General features: G+C 41.9%; 1 protein-coding gene across 1 annotated transcript; it reads right to left on the bottom strand.

Moving 5' to 3' along the window:
* Positions 1 to 153: 153 nt before the first annotated feature.
* On the bottom strand, positions 154 to 26167 carry Hacd1 (3-hydroxyacyl-CoA dehydratase 1). The gene is given in 8 exon segments (XM_050144763.1): positions 154 to 2512; positions 5235 to 5413; positions 10383 to 10504; positions 14475 to 14563; positions 14640 to 14658; positions 14824 to 14941; positions 25811 to 25972; positions 25974 to 26167. Coding segments are annotated over 8 exon segments (858 nt in total). The 5' UTR covers positions 26060 to 26167; the 3' UTR covers positions 154 to 2429.
* Positions 26168 to 26763: the final 596 nt, after the last annotated feature.

Here is a 26763-nt window from a genome sequence, read left to right as displayed (position 1 = left end):
GGAAGGAAGGAAAGAAAGAAAGAAAGAAAGAAAGAAAGAAAGAAAGAAAGAAAGAAAGAAAGAAAGAAGGAAAGTTCTTTCCCTGAAAACCATATAAGGCAGAAGGAATCAGAGCTATAAAACTGTCCCCTGAAACCGTTTCTGGAAGGTTGCTCAAACCATGTGGTAGCAGCATGATAAACAGACGCACAGAAATCTCGATATGCAAAATCACCTCTGAAAGTGAACAGATCTCAGGCCACAAAGGCTTTCAGTGAAGATGTGATCATATTTATTTTGCCATTTTTGTAAGTTGCAATTATCAGGGCTCTTTACCGATACTAAATCAGCATTAACACATTGGAAAGCTTTCAGTTTGCATATTATATAATTAATTGAGCTATCAGGCTTACATCAGAATTTTAGTGACTGTCACCAAATGTAATCAAATGTTGCTAGTATCAAAAGTTCTCAGTATATATTTTTCAAATGCTTATAGAATTCAAATTCTATTTGATTCAAGCCCTGGTTCGTAGGTTAGGGTGATTTCAGGAGAAATTCGCAGATCCAGTCACAGCACAGTGAATTTCAAATAGGTTTTTTTCCTCCTAAAATCAAAACACCATTTAGCACTTAATGCATAGAGTGTCAGTTTTAAAATTGCTTGACTCTAGGGGAATAACAAACTAAATCTAAAGCTTACACATTTTAAGTATATTAATCTAAGTCACCAAATAGTTTAAGAATTCATGTTTTATTAAAGTTGGTTATAATTCCTACTTCAGGATAGTCTATAACTGGAAGTGGGGAAGTATTACAGCTTCTTGGCGGGAGTGCAGATTAAATGAATGTACACTTTAGGAATATAATTGAAAACATTTTCATAAGACAGGCATTTAATAAATGTGAGTCTCTCACACAAAGTGGGGAAGTTCCCAAAAGTTTCTTCATGATAAAATTCAAGATGAAAACTGACCGGGCAGTGTTGGAGCAGGAAGGGGGGAAGAATTCGTGACCTAGTTCACAGTGCTCTTTCAAAGTCAGCAGCAGAGGAAACATAAAGTGCAATCCAACAAAAATAGCACCTTTGAAAAGAATCAAGTCATTGACAACAAACCTGAAAACCTGTTCCGAAGGCCAAAGCACTGTGTGAACTTCCTGTGGGCGCCGGCTGGTTCCACGCAGACAAGCCACTCTGGGCAGAGTGGGCTAGATGTTGACAGCAAGTACACACAACACAGAACACGTGCAGCCACAAGGCATCTGTGCAGCTACCGTGGGCAAAGTGCCTCTTCCTATCACATCTGCAGCAGCTCTAACGTCAACCAATACATTTTACCACAGGAGGGAAATATTTCAGGACCCTATTTAATTAAAGCAGAAGTAAAATATGCTCCACACATCTTTCTGTTAAACATGGTGTCGGGGGTTTTATCATAAGACTTTTCCTCCTCAGTGTAATTCAGGAGAAAAATGAATGTTTCAGATGATAGCTAGAAATGCTTAGTTATAAAGTAACATAGAGGTTCATCATACCTCTATGTTTTATAAGATAATTCTATGGGTCAGAGCAGCTTTTTCAACCAAAACCCCGGAAACAATTAATATGATCATAAACGCCTATTAAACAGTAGGCAAAATAAACGTGTGGTTTTTCCAACCTCTTTAAACCCTGACAATTGAGAAAGCCATCCTTGAGTGACTAACGCAAATAAACGTTAGTTTGCTTAGTAAATGATGCTAGCGGTCCAGGAAAATCTTCCAAGAATGTTTGCCTGGAGCGGAGGATGCCACTGGGTGACAAAGCACTCGCCTGGTGTGCACAAGAGCCTTGGCTGTGTCTCCAGCAGCCATAATGCTCCCCCGGGGGCAAAGAAATGTTTTCCATCTGTGGCATTTACTCAGATTATTTCTATGTTTCTATTTTACATCAAAAACTTACCATAGAAAATCATGTCCACACTTGCAGACATTGCTATCAATCCGAAATGTTGACCTACAATTTGAACCATGAATTGAGGGTTCTAATACATTATTAATCACTTGTTACAATTTTGTGTTGGCTTTCATTTATAAATGAAATATAAATGTCATTGGTAGGTATCACGTTAATGAAACCAATTTCTACCTATTGATTTTAGAAGCCTTGAGTATACGTTGTAAAATAAAGTAGTAAGGTAACAAAAAGTTCTTTTCCTCAGGTAATATATTCAGTTGTTTTCTAAATGATTCGCCCTCACCCCTCAACCACCAGTTTCAATTTGCCGTTGCTATCAAAGCTAGACACGGCACAACACGAAGACAAAGACGGGCAAACACCATATTTTTCCTTATATTTCAAGAAACAATGCGATCCATGGTATTCACGAAGTTGTTTATTCTTGTTATTAAAACTTGGACTCAAGTAATCCAGTTTTTCTGGAAGAAGCACCTTGTTTGTAGGGATCATTTTAATCGTCCTTTTCTACGATCACCTCGCCATGAAGCACCTTTCTTCTTTGACGTAACATATGAAAATAGAGTTGCGGAAACACTTCATTGGAGAAAGAAAACAGAGAAGGATGAGCTACTGCTTTAGACTATGTGTGAAACCTGTAGACTGTGAGCTCAGCACTTTATGTAGGACAGCAACACATACAACCACCCCGGTGCTCACGGAGCTCGTGCTAAAAACAAAAATAAAGGTCACATGCTATGTAATACATAAACTGCTGGAGGTCTTTCTGTCCTAGCAAGTTCACATTCCTTGATAAACATATTTTCCATAAGAACTTAAATGATCATGTTTATTTTTAGAAATCGGTAACACTCAACTATATCAGAGCCGAGGACAGCAGGCCCCACACTCTGCTTTTCTCTGTATCTGGCTCCATGAGGACCTACACGCACACGCATGTGAATGTCCCAACATGCATCTCACCTTCATCCAAACCCACACTCTCAGGGCAACATACATTAGTGACATGGTTAACTCTTGATTTAGGGAAGAGACTGGCCCTGGGCTGTGGTCCCAGATGTGGTGTCTAAGGAAGACTCATAACAGGTTCCTGATCGGACACTCCAAAGCTGGCCCTAGGGGCTTCTGTCATGCACACACACACAGACATGTGCACAGATCATACCAGTTGGGTACATGATCATCTGTGCAGCAAATATGAAGAAAATTTTGAGCCAGTATGAATCAAGATTTTTTTGCTTTTTCAAGATGGTTTTATTGTATAGCCCTGGCTTCCTTGAACTCACTCTGTAGAGCAGGCTGGTCTTGAACTCACAGAGATCAGCCTGCCTCTCCCTTCTAAGTGCCAGGATTAAAGGTGTGTACCACCACCACACCCAGCCGAATCAAGACTTTCAATCAGAACATAAAGCATAAAGCATGGTGGCTGAACAAATACACACCAGCTATAAACTTCAAATGTAAAAATAACCCAGAATGGCCGAGCCAAGGAAACTGATCACAAAACTTTCAGTATCATCTTCAGAAACTTTGGGGGGAAGAAAAGAAAGGAAGGAAGGAAGGAAGGAAGGAAGGAAGGAAGGAAGGAAGGAAGGAAGCAAGGAAGGAAGGAAGCAAGGAAGGAAGGAAGGAAAGAAGGAAGGGAAAAAGGAAGAAAGAAAGAAAGAAAGAAAGAAAGAAAGAAAGAAAGAAAGAAAGAAAGAAAGAAAGAAAGAAAGAAAAAAGGCCAAATACTGTAAGAATGTGAAATGGGTTTGATTTTTATTTATGAACTATTTCCCATCTTGATAAACGCAGTCATAGTATATCCAGAGGCCTAAACATTCAGGTGATGTATATTTAAAGCAAACTGAGCAATTATGATGAATTCTTCTATAAAATCCTGAGTAGTTTAATAAAAGGCACTGTATCCTGGGTACTTCTTAAACTGTTCACCGAAACTCTCCCATCTGGTATGCCCTCACTGGTAAGTGAGAAACACATTCTCCGTACTAAAATAAATACCCAAATGCTACTTTTAATTATCAAAGTAAAATCAGTAGATATCTGTAGTAGTATCAGTAAGTCTCTGACGGACTGATCTTGGGCAAGGGGACCTCAGTGACCTCAGGTACAGTGAATGAGCTAGGAAGCTGCTACAGGCAGAGGTCAGACTTACGTCTCCCAGGACACCTGAAAAGCAGGCATTCGGAAGTTAGAGGTTTGACGCTTCAAATCACCTTCTCTAAGGATCTTGGTTTCTGTGGATTATCCTTAGAGGTCACAAGAGAGGTGGCCCCAGGAGAGGTCGCCCCTGTGGCCACAAATATCCCACATGACCGCTGATTCTGCTGGCTGCACATTGTCCCCACTGAGACTCTTACAAAGCCAGGGGTGTGACAAACAGTGGCTGATCATCTTCCTAGCTCACCAGCACCGGCTAGGTGGTAAATCAGGCAGAAAAAAAAAAGACAAGGAGGAGGCATCCTCTGAACTCCTGTCTACTTGGGTTTCAGAAAAGCACCAAAGTTGGAGTCTCATGCATGGGCTGGCCAAATCATCTGCACATCCCCATGAGATAAACGGCCTCACAGCCAGCCCACGTAGAGCTCAGAGTCCGTAAATTCTCACTTTACTTCCCACTGGCACCCACCTCAGTTTCACTGAGAGGATGAATGAGTCTTCTTTTCCTCTTTTATTTGCTGATACTGATTAAATAAAAAATCGACTTAAGAATGAATCACTATTAGTACCTAAAAGAAGAGAACGGAGTCTTGTTGACTCGTTGAAGTTGTGGAAAGATGGTGAGAAATTAGCGGAGAGGCTGAACTATTCAGAACATTTTAGGAAAAGCAGCTTTCTTCCTGTCAAGTACATGGAACAACACAAACAAGAACCAAAAAAAAGCACTTGTAATAAATCTCCAGGTAGCCAAATGGATAAAAATGATCTCAAGTTTTCTTGACGGAAGGCTTATGATGCATTCACAGAAATCTAAACGCTGTCAACAGCTCTAGCGATGCATGCTCTTGGAGTGATTTAGTTTTTCTGTTAACTGTGCCAGGCATATTTAAATGCTTCTGAGAAAGCGATCACTTGAATATTAATTAACTTACCTTTCCACATAATTAGCTAAAAAACAAAGAAAGAAAGAAAAAACTCTGACTCACTTCCCCTGAGTTATTCTAAAGATAGACGTGTCAATGCATTTGTGAGTAATTATTCCCACTTTCTCTTGCTTTTTAAATTAGCTTAGCATGGTATTCCAAACACTCGCATATCATACGTTAAATCAAAGTACTAATAAGCCTATACTTACACGGGATATATGAGGCCATGGTTATGAGAAGAAAGTAGTAGTAGTCAAAAGAGACATTGTATTTGTTAGGAAGCCTCACTGAAAACATTCCTGACTTCTTCACGTAAGGCAAGGCGGCATATATTGTGAGAAGTTCCCCAGCAACTCCAACAGGATATAAGATGATAAAAAAATTATATCTGCAGAAAGAAAAGACAGATGATTGTTTTTCTAGACCACTTCCTGTATTTTATAGCACGTCTCTTCCATTGCTACTGTACTCAAACTTAGAAATCTCTCTGTATGCATTTACAATACTGCACACAGGCTGTTGATTTTCATAGCTTGCTATCACCCTTTTCCTAATAGTAACTCCCACTCTATATCAGAACACAGCAATACAATAAGTCAGTTTACTCTATATAGCATTAAAGTATTTTTATAATTTAAAGTATATATGCATATTTTGTTGGTTTGTTTTGAGATGTGAGAGTGTTGTGCTGGCCAGGTTGGTCTTGAACTCCCCCTGGCCTCAAGTGATCTCCTGCTTCAATCTCCAAGTGATTGACATCACAGATGGGTAGATGACCATACCTAACTACACAGACTTTTGTTTCATTTAAATGTTTTTTAAAAATGCTTCTTTGGGGTATATAGTTATAACTGCTCCTTTTTTTCCCAATAGCTGGTCATTTACTGATGAATGCTAGGCCTAAAAAGGACCAGTTATGAGCTAGTTTGATAGTTTATTTGGAAAATTGTGATTACTGATTAAACGTACTTACTACTGAAGGAAACTAACAATGTGACTTCAATCACCTTTTTTACAGAAAAATCAACTGCATTTTATTTACTCCCCCAATTGACATTAAAAAAAAAACTATAAAGAATAATAATATAACTTAGTTGGTTGAGTATTTACCAAGCATGCATGAGGCTCTGAGTTTGATTCCCAGCACTATAAAAGCCAGACATGAGAAAGCACACTTGCAATGCCGGTGCTTTGGAAATAGAGACAGGAAGAGCAGAGACTCTTGCCACTCATTGAGTTCAAGGCCATCCTGGGAAGCACGACCTGGGTGTGTGTATTTTGGGAGGGGTGTGGGCAGTGTGTTGAGAAACAGACAGTGAGACTGAGAAAGAGAGAGAAGGAAATAAAGATAATAGATACATAGATAGAAAGATGATAGTTGAAAGAGATGGTAGACATAGAGATGCATAGACAGATGATAGATAGATGATGGGGGAGTGATTTCTTAATAATAAAGAAACTGCCTCGGCCCTCATAGGACAGAAAATTAGGTAGGCGGAGTAGACAGAAGAGAATGCTGGGAAAAAGAAGCTGAGTGAAAGAGTCGCCATGATGCTCCCGCTCCAGACAGATGCAGGTTAAGATCCTCCCTGGTAAGCCAGCTCGTGGACTACACAGAATATTAGAAATGGGTTAGAACAATATGTAAGAGCTAGCCAATAAGAATCTGGATCTAGCCGGGCCAGGCAGTGTTTGAAAGAATACAGTTTCCGTGTAATTATTTGGGGGCATAACCTAGCCATGTGGGCGGCCGGGTGCCGGGGACGCAGCCCCGCCGCTCCTATTTCAATAGATAGATAGATAGATAGATAGATAGATAGATAGATAGATAGATAGATGATAAATGGTAGACAGATATTAGAAAGAGATAGACAGATAAATGCATGGATAGATAGACAGACAGATACATAGACAAACAGATAAATGCATGGATAGATGGAAAGATGGATAGATAGAAGATAGATGCATAGATGATGGATGGATAGATAGATAGATAGATAGATCACCTGATTCCCATGGACTATACACATATGAAGAGCTGTGATAGAGCTATAGAGTAAAGAAGGGAAAAGAGCCCTCTGCTGTTGCTACTTATTCTGCCCTTGCTGGGTTATGTTCTCATGTTCTTTCCAGTCTTGTATAATTTTTGTTTATTATTTAAATCAATACTTTCTCACTTTTGAAATCTTATAACCAAACATTTATAATCCCTTTTCAAACAAAATATCTAATGTAATTTATTTTCTAAACCTCATGAAACTTTCCAGTGATTTTTTTTTTTAATAGTATTCTCCAGGCTGGTAAGACGGTTCAGTGGGTAAAGGTACTTGCTGCAAAGCCTACTGTAACAACCTGAGTTCAATCCCCAGGAGCCACACAGTGGAAGAAGAATGCTAATTCATTGCAAGTTGTCTTCTGACCTTCATAGGAGCATCTGGAACGTGCAAGCACCCAAACACACATACACTCAATAAAATGTAATTACATTTTTTTTTTGTAAATTATCACTCCTTTTTATTTGTTTGTTTGGTTTTGGGTTTTTTGTTTGTTTTGTTTGTTTATCTTTTTTTTTTTTTGATTTTCGAGACAGGGTTTCTCCATAGCTTTTTGTTTCCTGTCCTAGAACTAGCTCTTGTAGACCAGGCTGGCCTCGAACTCACAGAGATCTGCCTGTCTCTGCCTCCTGAGTCCTGGGATTAAAGGTGTGCACCACCACTTCCCGCCTTGTCTTTTTTTTTTAAGACAGGGTTTCTCTGTGGAGCCTGGATTGTCCTGGAACTCTGCACTGTAGACCAGGCTGGCCTCAAACTCAGAGATCCACCTGCCTCCTCCTCTTCCTCCTAAGTGCTGGGATTAAAGGTGTGCATCACTACCACCTGGCCATCACTCTTAAATTAAACAAATAAAATTTAAAAATAGTTGAAACCCTTTAAGGTCAGTGAAAATTCATGAAATGGGAATAAACTGTGTAATTTATTTGACCTTACTTGCACGAACTATGTGATGCCTTGCTATCCCCAAAGTTCCCATTAGAGGAAATGTACATCAGAAATTAAAATAGAAATCAGTATGAAATCATAACCCAACACAAAATTATTCAGGAACACTTTCAACTCAAAAATAGAATCAAGGTAGTCAATCACGATAGTAGGTCAAACTATAAATAGAAAGTCATTTCTAAAGTGAAGTTTTATTTGAGGATCAAAGCTTCCACATTTGAACTGAAATTGAATATTATTTTAGGCTGTTTAATAAAGTTGCAAAATATATTAAGATAGCTGTAATTTTCAAGAGTATTTAGACATGAAACATAACTATCGATGATTATTGGTTGGTGTGGTAGCATACACCTTTAATCCCAGCAATTCAGGAGGCAAAGGCAGGCAGATCTCTATAAATTCAAGGCTAGCCTGGTCTACACAGTAAACTCTAAACCAGCCAGGGAGTCACAGTGACACTCTGTCTTAACAAATATCATTGATGATTATAATTAATTGGTACATACATGAGGACACACATTTCAATGTTAAACGATTTCATGTAAAACCTTTTGTTGTTGCTATTGCTCTAAATGGTCTCCCATAGTGCAGTCTCAGCTTTGAACTCACTATGTAATAGAGGCTGGCCCTGAACTTCCAATCTTCCTGCTCTTCTTAGCAAGAGCTGGGACTATAGGTATACACTGCCATGCCCAGATACTAAACCCTTAACAGTAATGAAATGACAGATGTTTCCAACATAGCAAGTTGAAACATGAATTAGAAGAGTTCTGTACTTTTCTAGAAATTCATAACATGCAAATACAATCCAAACAAGAGACCTAAGACACTAAACACTAACAGTCCTTACCTATGCAAACATGCGGTGTACACTTACCTTCTTCTAGCAAACTCTGCAAACACAACTCATAAACAGGGACGGTGTGCTGAGTTAGTAGGTTTAGAAGAGCCAGGGGTTCCGAAGACTACCATGGAAATGGTACTGACATGCACTCTAAGATTGGGCCCAACTGCACGCAAAGCTGCAAACCTCTTCAAAGGCCTAATCCTTACATATGAATATATTTTCACATAGAACAAGAATAAAATGAATCTAATGCATAATGCTGGAACCCTCTTAAAACAAGTGATGAATAAAGATAGAATTTTAGAGCATTTTATCGTATGTAAAAGGAGAAGGCACAAATGAAAGGAGCCGGAAGAATATTTTAAAAGTCTAAGAGTCTCAAAAAAAAAAAAAAATCAACCGTGGCACTCTTGTGTGATGGGATTATGAAAATTTTTTTAAAATTTTATTTCCTTCTTTGAGTTACAGACAGTTATGAGTTGCCAATGGGTGTCGGGAATTGAACCCGGGTCCTCTGGTAGAGTAGTCAATGCTCTTAAGCACTGAATCATCTCTCCGGCCCCAATACACGAGTTGTTTTTTAAAAAAGTAATTATCTAAGAAAATGTTAGGTTATAATGCACGGGGACCTAGAGCAAGTATGAAAGCAGCTAGCTACTAAGCATGCATTAACACAAATGTCAGAAGTTGTTTTGTTTTTAAGACAGGTAGTGCTGACAGGCTGCGGACTCCCTAGTTTGATCAGGATGGCTTTGAACTCACAGAAACCCACCTGCCTCCACTTCCCAAGTACTAGGATAAAAAGGCATGTGCCACCACCTGGGCTTAAATATCAGCTTTTTAAAAACCGAAATAAGAGATATGGTATTGTCTCAATATCTTGTGGCATTACTTATCAGAGCTGGGAAGGATCTGAAGCCTATCAGTAGAGATGTCCCACTGTTCAGGCACCGTGGAACACTGTGTGGCAGTTCCAGGTACTGGAGGTGAAGTGTTAGACTGACCCTCACTCACACTGATTGAAAAATGTGCAAAGAGGGGGCTGCCTCAACAGTTAGGGTGCTTGCTACCTTTGAGGAGGACCAGAGTTTGGTTCCTAGCACCTACATCAGGGGGCTCACAAACACCTGTAACTACAGCTCCAGGGGACACACTGGATACTCACACAGATACACAAGTACATATAGAATTACAAATAAAAAAATACATCTTCACATAATAATAGTTTAGAGCAATCAGTTAGCTACATTTTGAGTAAATTTTATTTAATATGATTCCCAAAATAGATATGATACTTTCCAAAACAATAAATGACCGAGACTACTTAAGGATATGATTAGTTGGGAGGTGTTTTTACATAAAATATATTATGGTGTTATTTGCCTATGACCATTACGGCAGCATTCTGGCTTCATGGAGCTGTGATGCAAACAGCAACTCTCCAGGGTTAGCTCAGCAACACCAAGGCAGCATGCATGGGGCGTGGGGAACTCAAGGCAAGAGGCTGCCACCTGGCCCATTTAATGAAGTGCGGCAAGTGGTCGAGAAGACTGAAAGTGTAGAAGGAATAGCGAGTGATCTCAGTCACAGTCCAGGAGACCAGAAAAAGCACCACGCTCTCCTCGTTCTGGATCTGCGGGTTAGAGAAAGCCACAGCGCTGTTGGACCTTGGGCTTCTGTTCAGTGAGATTAGCATTTTCTTTCTATTATTTGCTGTCTTTTATTACAATGGAACACAGGACACAATGCGGTCATCATTAAGTAACTGTTTCCAAATATGAGCCTTAACTGTGTCACTATTGACTTAGTGATATTTTTCCTCCGTCATTCCTCAGCTCAGTCAGTAAGTGTAACATCCCAGGACAACATCGTAGCCTTGAAAGCTGAATGGCAACAATTGACCCTTCCAACTGCCTATTAGTCATTAAATCAGACAAATGCTACTGTGATACCACGGGGGTCTGAGTGAGAATGGCCCCCATAGGCTCATACATTTAAAGCTTGGACCCCAAATGGTGGGATTGTTTGGGAAGGAGTACAAAGTACACCCTTGTTGGAGTAGGTGTGGTCTTTTTAGAAGAGGTGTGCTACTGTGGGGGTAGGCTTTGAAGTTTCGAAAGTCCATGCCAGGCCCAATGTCTGTCTGTCTTCTCTCTGCTGCCTAAGAACCAGGATGTAAAGCTCTCAGCTCCAGCCATGCCTGTCTGCTTCCCACCATGATGAAAACGGACCAACCCTCTGAAACTGTAAGCAAGCTTATAGTTTTATTGAATGCTTTCTTCTATAAGAGTTGTCTTGGTATGGTATCCCTTTACAGCAATAGAACAATGACTAAGACAGATACCAGCTCTCTAATCTGGCCATTCATCTTTGTCCTGGACATTCATATTTCACTTGGGACCTTATAATGTCTCAGATGACTATTACAACCATTTCCTAAGTGACTTCTCCTTCCTTTATTCTCCTCTCAGATGAAAGTTTTCTTAAAAATAAAACAAATACTAAAAATTAAATCAGATAAGTCATATGATTTGAAACTTAACCTTGATCTTTCATTGTTTAACAGGCCAACAAGGTACATTCTAACACCTGAACATGACATAAAAGTTCTTACAGCCTGTGTTCTGCAGCTACTCAGCCCTCTTGGTTTCTCACTGTGCTGATGATGCTCTACTTTATGTATTTTCAGACTGCGCCTTGAAGGTTCCGAGTCTTTATGCATGCTGATCCCTCTAATTAGAATTATTATTTCCTATACAAAACCTTTCTCATCTCTTACGACCCAGCTGGAAGATCACAGTTCCTGCAGACTTTTCTGTTATAGGTTAAATTTGAAATGTCCCGCATAGGTTCATTTGTTGAACATGCCCAGTGGTGAAACTACTTCTGTGGCAATGGAAACTAGCAGGTGGGACCCATTTGGAGGACATAGGTCTCTGGGGCTGGACCTCTTAAGGTTACTGATGTGGGATGTCCTCTTGTATATGTGTTGCTTTTACTGGTTGATCAATAAAGCTGTTTCAGCCAATGGCTTAGCAAAGTAAAGCCAGGCTGAAAGGGGGGGGGAGAGAAAGAGAGAGAGAGAGAGAGAGAGAGAGAGAGAGAGAGAGAGAGAGAGAGAGAGAGANGAGAGAGAGAGAGAGAGAGAGAGAGAGAGAGAGAGAGAGAGAGAGAGAGAGAGAGAGAGAGAAGGCGGAGTCAGAGAGACGTCATATAGCTGCCAAAGGAAACAGACACCGGATCCTTACCAGTAAGCCACAGCCTCATGGTGATACATAGATTAATAGAAATGGGTTAATTCAAGATATAAGAGTTATCTAGAAATATGTCTGAGTCATTGGCTGAACAGTGTTGTAATTTAATATAGTTTCTGTGTGATTATTTGTATCTGAGCACTCTAGAAACAAATGAGCACTCTCCGTCTACAAAACACTTGATTGCTGGCCCCTTACTCTCTCTGCTGCTTGTCTACTATGAGTTGAGTGACTTGTACCAAGTTCCTGCTGCCAAGAGGCTCTCCCTCCTCAGGGCCCATAATCAATGGAGCCAAGGACTATATGCTGAAACCTCTAAAACCATGAGCAAAAATGTCTCTTCGCTGTGAAGTTCAAGCGTACTGTCCCAGTGACGCAGTCCTAACACATGTCCCAACCTGTCTCGTGTCTGGTCAGCTCCTTGTTCACCTTCCCATTCTGACACTATTTTTGGGATTTAACACTCATCAGTCTGAACCGAGTCTTACACACCAGTCAGTGCTCAGCTTACATAAACCTTGTCTATGGAAGCCTTCAATCACTTCCTAGAAGAGACTAAACTCTAGGTGTATAATGTAATGCATGCTGTGTTCTTATCTCAAAACACGTAAATGCAATTAAGTCAGCATTTGCATAACTGTATTTAGTTTATATCTCCGTCACAGGCTCCCATGCTGGCACCAATGACAGCCACATCCTCAGCACGGTATCAGGCACAGAGTGGCTGCACAGCTGCTACTTCTTGCATGACCACTGTGTCCCAACATCCAGCTCAGTGACAGCTGTAGTTGCCTTATTTATTTTTGGAAGTCCAGGAATTAGCACTTCCAGATGTGCAGAATATGCTCAATAAATGTTGGTCATTGATACAGAGTTGTTGATAAATGTCCATTGGAAGCTACGATTGGATAAAATCGAATAGTAAAATCAAGGCATCGAGTCCCTGGGGGGAATGAGAGGACCAGGAGGCTCCTTTTCTCCTTAGGAGCTCCCCATTTCTAGCTTCTCTTTAACAATGCCCCTCTAGGCAGTGCTGCCCACCCAACTCTGCCTTTCTTTTCCCTTCTTCAGATTCCCTGGAGTTCTGGCTCAATTATTACACGCATTTCCTTACTGGGATCATCTTTCTGCTGCTCTGTCAGCATGGTAACCCTGTGTTTAAACTAGTAAGCAACGTTAGCGAAACCGTGGTCTGTGTGTACTGCAGTCCTGGTTAGGGACAGGTGGCTCAAGTCAGCTGAATGAACGATCCCAGTCAAGAGGGCTGAAGTGCAGAGCACTGAGAGGGCACAAGGTCAGCGATCTGTCCCCACCCAGACAGGAGGCCAGTGGGGCTCAGAGGAATCGGAGAGGAGGTTAGGTGTCAGTCCCAAAGCACAGAGGAGACAAGAAAGGAATCTGCAGGATGGAAAGGGGGCCAGAGATCTGTCCTCAAGTGGACAGGAGATACGGACGCTGTCAAGAAGGTCAGGAGGGTTGAGCTGAGAAATGTTTCTGACATGGGCTTAAAAGGCCCAACATCCTCAGAGAGACTTGCACAGTGTTTGTTTTGTCTACATGGTTGAGAGCACTAATTAGATTCAGTAATTAGGTCTGTCTCCTGTCATGCCTCCATAAATAATGTGTCTTTTTTCTCTGAGATCCTCAACTTTAACTTTCAAATTTTATTTTAATTGGCAAATTAAAACTGCACATATTTATGGTACATAACGCGCTGCTCTGAAATATGTATGCATTTCAGAATGGCTAAATGAAGCTAATTAACTTGCACTTTACCTTGGCATAGCTCTTCTTTATTTGGGTAAACACTTAAAGTCCCCTGTCAACAATTTCCAAGTAGACATTGTCAGCATCTGTAGTCACCAGGTACAACAGCTCCGTTAAATTTAATTTAGCCTTTCTGTCTGAGATTTTGTATCTTTGGATTTAAAAATTACAACTTTAATTCAGATCTTTTATGTTTGCTCAGGTGTAAGGAACCACATTTACTTTTGCCTATTCCTATAATGCCTTGTGCTAAACAAATGAGTCGTTTATACTGACAACTTCAAAAATAAAAATAATAATAATAATGACTTGGTTAAGAGGAAATGTCATAGATAAGCAAATAATTCAGTTGGATGGAAATGCGTGTTCACCTTAACATCCAAAAACACAGGAAGAAGAGATGCTATGAACAGAAGATGGTAGAACTGCTTGTTCTACGTCAGTGGAGAATGATGTTTAAAGCCCACCTCCTCTGTGCCCAATCATTTTGCCCCCCAAATCATGGCAGTATCAATACTTTAGGTTTCTAAGAACGAAAAGCTCCCCTGTGGCTCAAGTAGACAACATGTCTGCATCACTTACGGGTTTTACACTGTGAGTAACGAGCCATACCATGAAGATTCTTGAACTCACTTGGACCCCTGTCACAAGCACAGAAGTGGGGACGATTCCTAGAAGAGAAATCAAGTTAATGATTGCCTCAAAGGCAGCTTATCACAATAGTATCAAATTAAAACAAAAACTCACCAATCAGACAGTGGACTACCTGTAGGGAAATTGAGAAATCACAAGTCAATAATATAAACATTAAACACCCACCAGCAGTGGGAGTAAGCAAGCCCACAGGTGTTATGTAATTAGCAAATTAGAAGTTGCATTGTTCAACTGAATAAAACACCATAGCAGACAAACAACATATTGAAACTCTTACCTCGAGCAAAGCAAACGTTTGGAAAAATTTAAGTGTCTTCTGAATGCTTTTATATAAACCTCTGTGTGTTCCTTTTTCCATATAAAAGCGTACCATAGCAATAGCTAGAACCAACCACCTAGAGGAAACAAAAGTATTTTACAAAGTTCTATCAAAACTAATATTTTTGATAATGTACATGCAATTATAGCAACATTATTTACTATTAGCAATAGTTAATAGGGGGAAGCAACCGAGTTATCAATCAGTGAGTGAACAGATACTTTGTGTGGTCTATCAATACTTTGCTTATGTTTCAAAATCATTCTTCTACAACACTAAGTCAATCTACAGTGATATCTAAATTCAAGTCCACCTTTTCCCCCAATTATTTTGCTTTCTGAAACATACCAATATTAATATTTTAGATTCCTATCCATGTGAAGCTTTCCTTTAGGCCCAGAATATTATTTTGTCTTTAAAAAGAGGGACTTCAATACATGTGATGACATAGAGGGACCCCGAAAACATTGCACTGAGAGCAATGAGGCAATCACAAAAGAGCAAACGCTGTACTTCATCTGCACAGGGCACCAAGAGTTATCAGAGTCATCCACATGGAAAGACTGGCGGTTGCCAGGAGCTGGGAGGAACGGGGGATTGGGAGTTAGTGTTTAATGGGTACAGAGTGTATTGTGGGATGGAGTTAGGGATATGAACGTTGATGACAGCTTCACAAACTGTGAATGCACTTAATGTCACAGGACTATGTATGTTTCAGAGTTTAAGATGGTCCATATCATGTGTAAACATACAACTGTAAACACCCCAACTGTAAAAACTCACTAACCCTCTTTAAAAGAAATGCCAAAAACTGTACAATAATATTGGTGTTTTATCATTCTTAGTCATTATGCTTTAAAAAAAAAAAGCAGCCTAGATGGGGAAGATAACAAATAGTATTCTATAGAATATACAAATTGCCAACTACTCACAAAACAATGGCTAGGATTTTTTGCTTTCAGCAATTAAACTAATGGAAGTATCCAGGTACTGAAATGAGATTATCAAAGCCTTTTTAATCATACACTGCTGTGGCCCCAGATTCCATTTCTATGATAAAACATTCTGATCAAAAGTAACTTGGGGAGGAAAGGGTTTGATTCGGCTTATATTTCCGGATCATGGAGGAAAATCTGGGAGAAAGGGCTCACTGGCTTGCTTCCTTGCTCATGCTCAGCTAGGTTTTTTCTTTATAAAGCACAGACCCACTGGCCTAAGGACAGTACCACCCACAGTGGGCTAGGCACTCCCCCATCAATCATCAAGTAAGACAATGCCCACAGACAGGCCCACAGGCTAATCTGAGCTAGTCAATTCCTCAGTAGACTCTCCCTCTGCCCAGGTGGAAGTTGACAGTAAGTAAACTAACCAATACAAGTCTCAAAATAAAGATCTGTCAAAAGCTGTATTCATATAAAAACATAGTATATAATTTACGTAGGCGCACATGGAGATCGTTAATCAGAAACATTTGTTAGTTTTCACTGCACAGAATGAATGGCTATGATACGGAAGAGAGCCATCCAGACCAAGTGTAAGCTTGCTGTGGTTGAGAACAGGTCTTAACACGTAGGCTGCCTGTCCTAGACCTCAAGACGCAGACTAGGCCGGCCTCAAACTCACGAGCTATGTCTACCTCTGTCTTCCATATGCAATGATTAAGGATACATGCCACCACACCCAGTCAAAAGTTGGTATTTTTAAAAGAGAAAAGAACATACATTGGCCCTTGTCAGTTTAAAGATGCCTGTTAAATACGCACTCTCCTCCATGAACTAACACCTAACAGCGACACTGTGGACAGCAGCTTGCCAGTACACGCAGCTCACTCTTCCTGTAGTCCCTGGCAAGAGCTAACTTCTCCCTGGTTTCTCTCTCCACTGCTAGAGTATGCTGATGTTTAAGAAAGTTGCCTTACCAGTGTCTTTCAAAGCCTGGAAGACTCCATCCATGGACATGAGTCGCTATGCTAGGCTTTAAGATAGGGAGGTATCAAAGCGTACGGTGCAGCAGATTTCTGAAGTATACGATTATTATAGTTTAACTTTTTGACTAAATGGCTTAAATGGATTCAAAGACAGTAGAGACTAAGTGCAGCTTGACAGAACCGAAGGACAGAGTGACACACACAGGATCACTCTCCCTTCCCCTGCTCATCATAGAGCGCACTGAACAAAATGCCACAAGGCTGAGGAAACGTCGAGAACCATCAGACTTGTGAGATGCAGAAATATCAATGATTACAGCAGAGACAGTGAGCGGATCTTCAGACCTATGTTTCAGCTGTGACCACATAACCCACGTTGGGTGCTTCTGGAGGATTATTCTCTTTTCCTCCTGAGGAAGCAGACACAGAGGGACACACAGCTCAGTCAGCTGAGACCCAAAGCCCCCGACAAAGCCCAGTCTGCTCCTGTCATAGACCGCCTCCAATCACTACGATCACAGTGCAATTCTTGTTTACCTTCCATTGTAAAAGTCATAGAAAGATACTATGCTCAAATAGTTTGATTTCAAAAAAGTCTGCAGGCCACTCTCTCAGAGTCAAGATGTTAATTTACTCAAGCTTAGTACTGAGGACATAGCTCAGCGGTAGACGTATGAAACCTGAGACTCAGTCCTCGGCACTTCAAAAAGAAAAAGGTGCTGAACTTGGAGTGAGATAATGGGCAGGACTGGAAGGGATCCTCTGAAGTCCCCAACCTCTGTCCTACCACATCACAGCTTTACTTGATTCTGCTCATGATCCTGTCTTCTGCAGGGCTATTTCTGGAATCAGCACTGAGCTAATCCTAAAACAGTGGTTTGACAGTGGTTCTGTGTTTTAGGTACCTTCCCAGTTCAAACTGTAAAGACTTTATTCATCTCCATTGTAAGTCCCCACGGCTCTATAAAACCAACAGGTTAGTGAAAACATTCATCCACATTTTCCACACATTTGTCTTCTGGAGGCAGAGACAACTTAGACACCTATAGAATTTAAATTTGAGAGGCAGTTACTAAGTTAACAAAAGAGTCATCATTAAGTGTACGGCACATTTTAAGCGTTTGTTTTTGTCAACCACCATGCAGCTTGCTGGGATAAACTCAGGATCTCTGGAAGGGCGGTCAGTGCTCTTAACCACTGAGCCATATAGACTGTTAGCTTCAGAGTTTATGATCTAATAGGAAAATCTACTTATAATCTATTTATAATTGCAGTTCTTTCCTATGATTAACAGACATGGCATCCGTGAATCACAGGGAATTTTCTCGTCCGTCTTTTATTTTTTAAGAAAGTATCTTTGGGTCTGAGCTCTGCATGGTACTAGTTTCCAGTGGCGGGAAAGGGTAGAAAATGGGATGTTCCGAAGTGTGGGACGTATCAGAACCCCATGAAATGGAGAGTAATCATTAATACGTATCTAACTGAAAATGGGAAATCTACATGCAGTTGTGAGTTAATCACTGAGAGCACACACAACTCTGAAGACCATGAGCTAACGCGGTTCTGATCACACCAAAGCCTTGTATTTCAAGTTAGAAAGCATTGAGACGCGTCCAGCTGTGCGGTCTAGTCAGTGAGCCAAGGGCTCGCAGGTCATCCTGGAATACTAATGAGTACCATTAGTATCTACCTACTGCCATTTAAAAAGAGAAAGAAAATCCTAGAAGCTTTTTGTGACTGAAACAGTACTATCAAAGAAAAACTTTAATAGTTATGGTCAGATTACATCCACCTGGATAAACTTCAAAACACAGGCTTAGTTTGTCTGCACACATTTTGCAAACTGGGAAGGCAATCTTTTTACCAGATTATCTAAAATGGAAAAATAGACTACCTAGCAAAAATACCTCTGAAAATCATTTGTTTTACTAGATTCCTGAGAAAAGTATATTGAATTTTTAAAGTTACCTCCCTTCTACACCCTAATAACCCTCCTTCAAATTTGCTTATAGTTCGAAATTAAAGATACCGCATTTTATGCTGTTGGTGTTGATGTGACACTCCTAACACTAATGCATCTGTTATTTTACACTATATTGGTTTTGGTGGTTCAAAACCAGTATATGCCATATTGAAATAAATAATCCTCATGTTGTAAATTTATCATGTAATACAAATGAAAATCATTAATGACTTACGATCTAACCATATCTAATTTCAATATAGTTATGTCTATCTCTGTAAAGCAAAATTAAAAATCATAATCATATATTCCTGTTGAGACTATGAATGCACTGATTTTTTTCCCTAATCTCTGTCTACAGGTGACACTGCACGTCATTGTATAGCTGACCTTGGATTTTAATGTGTTCACAGTACAATCCTCCAGTTATTGAAATGTCAACGCTTTGGCTTTGCCTCCTTGATTCCCGACGGTTCCTCGCACCTTGAGACTCGCTTCTGTGCTCTATCATTAATTTTACACAATGTAAGAGTCTCTTGTATACACAAAAGCAATTCAGACTCAGCCCACTGACTGATCAGGTCCTGTGTAAAGACTTATGGAAGCAAAGACTCCACTGTGGCATAAGGTTCCCTATTTCCAAAGCTGCTACTACCTACCTCTCTCTTGCTCTTCCCCTATAAAATGCCAAGCAAAATTCAACCTTGAAGTGGAAAACTGGAATTGATTACTAATGTTGACATTTTTAACCTGATAATAAACCTTCTAACTAAAAAAAAAAAAAAACCAAACAAACAGAAAAACAAAACATTTAAACAAAAAACAGCATTTATGTGGTATTTAAAGTCTGATACTCGATCCTATAGGTGGCAGTATTGTACCAGCTACACACTACAGAGTGCAAAACAAATGAAGCTACTGGCCATGGAAAGGACCACGGGGCATTTATTCTGACTTTATCCGCTTTTCAGTAAACATGACCAAAACCTTAATAAACTAATCAGAGATCATTTCCCAAGGATACCATCACAAAAAATGTCCAAAGTCTTTCTTCGGGTGTCAGTTTAGTAATTAAAAAAAAAAGAAAAAGAAAAAAGAAAAGAAAATCCATAAGCAACTGGAATTTCTCTCATTAGGAATTAGTTTTGGGGTGTTTTGTTCTGTCTTGTTTTTAATTGTGCCAGGGATATTTATCACATGAACTCAAATAGATACAATCAGCCCTTGGCAACCCACATTCTCCAAGCCAAGTATAATGGTGCACGCCTATACGGCTAGCACTCCAGAGGCGGAGGGAAGAGGACAGCTTCAAGTTCAAGACCAGTTTGGTCTATGTAGCAAAATTCAGGCCAGTGAGGGCTACATAGTGAGACTGTCTCAAGCAAAGAAACAAAACCACCAGATTCTCTTTGGGGGGAGGGGACAAAAATTATTTCAAAGAATATTTTGCTTGTTTGATTTCACTCATTCATTCATTAATTCATTTTTCAGCAAGAATTATTAAGATAGGTAGGTGCTAAGCCAGATGTTTGGGAGTAAAGATAAACAGAACATGATTTCTTTTACTCTGAGCACCAAAATAGGAAGTAGAGATGAAAGGACAGCGTTGTAACAAGACGCGTAAGCCAGACCCTACACAATGAAAGCTTCTTTTATGCCACTCTGGCTACAATGTCCCTGAAAGGCTTATCGATTTCTTCTAGCTATTTTCTAGCATTTCCTTTCCTTCTAGATTTCTTAGACGCAACACCTGGGTATCTACATTCATATCTCCTTTGGAAGACTTCCATTACAATTTCAATATAAGCAGCTTCAAGCTAACAGAAAGCTACAGAGAATGATAAATGATGTCACCAAGTGCCTACTGCCCAGCCTCAAGGATTACCACAGTGGTCAATCTCGTTTCACCCAAGCCTCTACTCCTTCTGCCCCTCTGAGTAACTTGAATTAGATCCATGATACTCTCTAAAATGGTCCACAACGTTTTATTGCACGTCTCTAAAATAATTTTCTTTATAAGCAAAACTAGAATCCCAGTTCCCTACATAAAAATAATAATTTCTGGTTGTCACAAAACATTGAGGGGCTAGAAAGATGGCTAAAAAGGTACCTACCACTAAACCTGGTGACCTGAGTTTGATCCCTGAGAACGGACTCCTGAACATTGACCACATAATCACACATGCGCACACACGCAGAGAGAGAGAGACAGAGAGACAGAGAGAGACAGAGACAGAGAGAGAGAGACAGAGAGACAGTTAAATGTTATTTTAATTAAAAAGAAAACATTGAGCTAAGGTAAAAATTTCTTTTAACTATCTCATTTTTTTTAAAAAAAAATCATGATTGAAACAGAATTCATATACTAATTATTTGGTGTCTCTCGTTACTCTTGATTCTACAGGTCTTCTTCCCATCCTCTTTCCTTTATCCCCCTTTCAAGCTGAACACTTGCTGGGCCTGCAGAGTGTCCCACTGTCTAGATCTTGCTAATTGGATACCTGGGGTCATTTACTATGTTCTGCCTCCTACGGTCCTGAAAATTGGCAGTTAGTTCGAGGGGCTCCATCAGACTCTGGCAAGGGTACTTAACAAGTTGTCTGGTGTATTTCTAAAGGAGCAGACCATTTCTGGCTGTCCTTTCTTTGTGACATTAGTAGCTGTGGATGCTCGCTGCCCAGATCCACGATTTCAACCATTGTTGAAAAATGACAGGCTAATTTGAAATTTCCTTTTTGTACCTCCTTTAAGTTAACAATTAGGCCTGCAGGAGAAATAGTCTCCAATTCTCACACAGCTGTGGTTTCATATTCAATCCATTAACACCTCTTGATTGCATTTCCTAGACTAATTAATACTTCCTTTTGCAGCCAACACTTAGTTTCACGGACTGCACCTAAGCACTCTTGCAGACAGAGTTAAACCGAAAGGTTCAGGGAAACTCGACTTAGGACCAGCTGTTCTTTGAGAGGCACTGATAGAAGATGAAAGCCAGCTGCAAACAGGAGAAGATATTTGCAGATCACATACCTGGCAAAGAACTACTTAAAGAATTCTTAAAAGTTAATATTAGGAAACCAAACAACTCATCAAAGGAAAATAATTGGCAAAAGATGTGAACAGACATTAAACCCAAGAAGACATACAAGCTTGCCAGGGTGTAAGCCATGAAAACATATCCAGTATCCTGGTCATAAAAACGAAAATAAATTCACAGTGAGAATATGCAGAATATACTTACGGGGTGTGGTGGCTTGTTTTAGGTGGCACAGGCCATTTAAGAGATGGGAACCTCAATTGAGAAAATGCTTCCATAAGATCAGGCAAGCCTGTAGAGCATTTTCTTAAGTAGTAACTGATGGGGAACATGTGACTACTCTATCACGAATTCACTGCACTTGTCAATTTTTTATTCCAAAAAAAAAAAATGAAAGCATAAATCCACACACCAACCTGTACCTAAGTGTTCACAGCTTTATTTATAATAGACCCAAACTGGAAATACCCACCAACAATATGGATAAACCAACTGTGGTATATCCATTCACTCCATCTACTGTCCTTAGCTATCAAGCTGTGGTATATCCATTCACTCCATCTACTGTCCTTAGCAATTAAATGCTATCTAAAAGATAGGGCTATTACTTAACATTTTTGTAAATGAAATTGGAATTATTGTTCTGTCAAAGCACATTCAATATAACAGTGAAAAAAAATCTCACATAGTTTCTCTTGTAATTTAACATTAACCACTAGGGATTGAAATTAGTATCCCGAAGTGTCCACTGTCCATCAAACATTTCTGTTAAGAACTTCAGATCTATTACCTCTTTACCCCTTGCCATAAACTAGTAAAATGATAGTTTTACAAATAGTGTTGTTCCAGTTTTACAGATTGGAAAACTAAGGGTCAGAGGTCAAGTAACTTACCCAACTTTACTCCCCTACAGAACAACACACAGAACCTTTAATGAACCATTTTGTCGTGTTTACAAAATAAAAAGCACACATCAGCAAGGCACCTGAGGCCTTGCAGTGGATGGGCCAAGCTGCCTGTCTGTCTGTCCTTCAGGCCCACTGCTGTTCCTTAACCGAAGTCCCCCAACTCACATCTCCATGCTAACATGGCCGTGTCCTCGCCACATGGCCCTCAAATGCTTTCCTCTCCTTCGCAATGGTCTCTCTCAGTCTCTCCCTCCTCCTTGGTCCTGAAGCACCTGTTTTGCAGACACTTATCCTAGTCTATCTCTATTGCAGTTATCATCTGTGTATAAATGCCCAGGCTGTGCTTCCTCCAAAATGAGTCCGGAAGATTTGCTTTATATTCCCCACTGGACCTAAGACAATGCACTAGCATCTACAGGCTCCAAAGTGTTTGTTGAAAAGCAAAGCACAGGTGCTTACGACTCTAGTCAAGACCTATTATGAGTAAACGATATTCGTACCATAAAAATCCTTCCATCCTTCAAAGGAGCCCCCAACTCTCAATTTACCTAATGCCACTAATTCCGCAGGGTCAGAGTAGGAGGACTTTAATGTTCTGGGGCCTGACTTAATCTGTGATTATACATTACTTCTATACGGTCTTATGTAGTAATTAAAAGTATAACTATGAAAATCCGGATGACTTAATTAAATATTAAATGAAAATAGGAGCTTACACAGTAGGCATTCATCACCAAAGCTTTACAAGACACGCATCGACTCATTCAATAGGTATTTATTACTTCCTGGAGTGTGCAATGAAGATTTAATAAAATTCGTGGTATTGTTAAATGACAGTAAGTGGGACAGAGAAACACCAAGCAGTCAAGGTGTGCTAAGATGTCCATGAAGATGACCAAGTCAAGTCTCCTGAGGATAGAGATTTAGCATAGACTTCAAGGAAATCAGACACTCAAACGAGAGTAAGGAAAAATGAAAGGCTATCTATAGGAGACTTGTAGAATTACATGGATTACTCTGCCTTGATGAAAAGAACACTGAACCCTCTCCGTACAAGCAGACAGACACATCTAGGATAAGCACTGGCTTGCTGGGAAGGCAGAAAAGGAGTGTGTGAGAACACAAGTGTGAGAACACAAACATGGATTATCTTAGTTTGTCTCCCATTAGGCCAGGGGGACCATAGAAGTTCAAGCAAACTGACTCAGTCACCAGAACAAGGATGACATTAAATCCCTGGGAGAGTGAACAACCGATGCAAAGATGGAGAGTTGTAAAATGCACACTGAAAAGTGGCGAGTTGGGGATTTCAACTGCAAGAAAACTGGGAAGATAAATTGGGGAGTATGTTGAAAATGGCCCTCAATGGCGGCAGCCCTGAGGACAGGCTAGGGTCACTGTGGCCACTTACAACTTTTCATTCGGGATTTTAAACTGGAATTGTGAGGTGAGTTTTCACTTTTCAAACAGTAACAAGCCTTAGAAATGCACAGAGGACTGGACAGGAAAGGGGCAGCCAATCAATTAACATAGCGTGGGTATCCCAAAAACATTTACTAACTGGATGAGACTGTCTCAGAAGAGAAGTGAGTCTCTCTACCCCTGCTACATTTTAAGGCACCAGAGCATGGTGGGCACTGAACTGTCTGCCGGGTATTTCAAGCCTCTTAGTCTTCTGAACTATCAAATATGATGGAATCCAGGGCAGCAGGAGGATGAAGCTGAACAGTGCTGGAATCAATCTTGGTGAAAACGTACACTTGGCACTTTTTGACTGTGATCTCCAGACAGTGGCTCAAGGTCTCTCCTTGCTTCGCTATAAAATATTGTTCTGTCCCCCTCACGGGATTGCAGAGAACTACAATGAGATCATATAGCCAAAAGAAACAGCACAGTCCCTGGCACACAGTAACCCCCAATAAATCCATATTTATGAACTATATTGGTTGTTTAGCATCATAAATATATAATACATTATCAGCAGGAACATTTGTTAAATAGGACAATCTCATTTTTCTTCAAATGACCAAGAGGTCAATTCAAACACACCTTTTTTCTATAAACCTCAGAGACGGTTTAAAATACCAAAAGTTTCCTCGCATTCATGTAAGTTAAAACTTCCGAGGATTTTGAGAAAGTAGCTCTTTCTAAAGGCAAGATACCAGAGGGCATTTTCATAATGGTTTGAGTCACGGTAGATACAGAAGTCATCTGACATCTTTTTGAAGATTGATTTGGTATAAATCCTAACTTCCTAGTCACACTAAGCCTGGGTAATTTTAAAAAGGACGAGAATTTGTGGAAAGGATAAAGCCTTAACGATGCTGGACACCTGCCCTGTCCCAATCAGGTTATGTGTTCTAACAAAGTTCCAAGTAAGCATTCCTAAGTGCCATAATTAAAGAGAAATAGTAGCTGAAGACACTGCCCCGCGACTGCAGCACCAGGAACCACACGCTTGGGGTCCAGTGTGCACTGGCCGCGGACAGCTCCCGGCAGGGGTGAACAGATCTCAGCTTTTCTTCAACAGCAGCGGGAGGCGACAGGGGCGGTCGGGCCAAAGTCGCCTCCCCCGTGGGTCAGCCCCGCATTCCTGCCCGGGTCTATACTTAACCTCCGGCCCGCGCCCCGCGCCGCCGCGCCACGCCGTGCACCGTATTAGGCAATGCCCAGCTAGCCGCGGCCGGCCGCCCCGCCCCGCTCCATTCAACCCTGCCGCGCCCCTCCCCCACCGCCCCGCGCGCCCCCGCCGCGCCGAGACCCCCCAGGGGCCCGGCACGCGCGCTCTCGCTCTAAGAGCCCCGGACGCGCGCCCAGAATGCTCCGGGTCGTGCACCTGTGCTCTCGCTCCATGTGCGCCCTCTGCACCGCGACCCCCCCAACCGCCCAACACGCACGCTGTCGCTCCTTAAGCCCCCGCCCCGCGCCTCCGCCTCGACCCCTCAGTGCTTTTCCCCCGCGCGCTCCCGTCCCACCCCATGCGCGCACCCTCGCCGCGGCTCGACCCCCGGCAGCCCCGCGAGCGCGCGCTCCCCGCGTCCCCGAGCCCGGGTCGCCGAGCGATGGCACAACTGCGCGCGGAGCGTGGAGGGACCTTCGCGCGCACGTACCCGGCGGTCATGGCGATATTGTAGAAGGTGAGCCAGGCGGTGGCCAGGAAGCCTAGGCGTCTCCGCTTGCGGGTGGCTTCCTTCTCGTCGCCGGCCTCGGAGGCGCCGTTGGTGCCGTCCTCCTCGCTGGACGCCATGGTGACCGTGCACGCTGGCCTGGAAGAGCAGCGCACAGGAGCGGGAGGTGCCGGCTGTGCGAGCCACTGAAGCGCCGCTGCCGGTTGCCGCCGCCTCGGCCCAGCGCTCCATGTGCGACGCGCGGGGGGTCGGCGCCGCCAGCCCCGCCGCCCGCGAGGGGGAGGAGCGCGCCCCCGGCCGCGCGCCCCGCCCCGGCGCCGCCTCTCGGGAGCGCGCACTCGGGGCCCTGGCCCCGGGGTGGGCCAGCCGGGGTCACAGCTTCGAGGCGGTGTTGCGCAGCGCGCTCCCGCAGAAGAGCTGTCCGCGCTGGCTGCGACCTCTTCCTAGAGAGACGCGGGCGACGCGTGTCCTGGCAGTGGGTGCTCGACTGGTACGCCTTGTCCAGACCGAGCGAGCGCACCTCGGGTGCGGGGCTTCTGCTCAGGGAGCAGGGTCTCCCCTCCAGAGTCTCAGTCTTCGGAGCTCCGGGAGAAGCAGCACCTGCCTCGCCTTGCCCTGTGTTAACTGCTAGGCCAGACGGGTGTGTAGGGTTGTAGGGAGTCTGCTCTAAAGTTGCAAAGAGAAGCTGGAAGAAAGGACGTAATGAAGCCAGGATAGATGTTAGGGTTCATACAGGAAACCCAGACACAGAGTTAGCAAGTGTTGGGAAGAAATGTCCCACTGCTCTCGACACGTGATCTCTCATTTTTCTGTCGTTCAAAACCCACGCCCCGTTCCTTTCAGAGCACGTGGATAAAAAAGCAGGCTCCAGAGTCACCTTACGGAAATTCAACCCCCAAATTCCTGCCTCCACCTGTCTGTGAATTGGTAGCTTA

The sequence above is a fragment of the Alexandromys fortis genome, unplaced genomic scaffold (assembly GCF_014885135.2).
Source record: "Alexandromys fortis isolate MF-2015 unplaced genomic scaffold, M_Fortis_MF-2015_v1.1 scaffold_52, whole genome shotgun sequence".
Lineage (NCBI taxonomy): Eukaryota > Metazoa > Chordata > Mammalia > Rodentia > Cricetidae > Alexandromys > Alexandromys fortis.
This window is presented reverse-complemented; position numbering and strand designations above follow the sequence as displayed.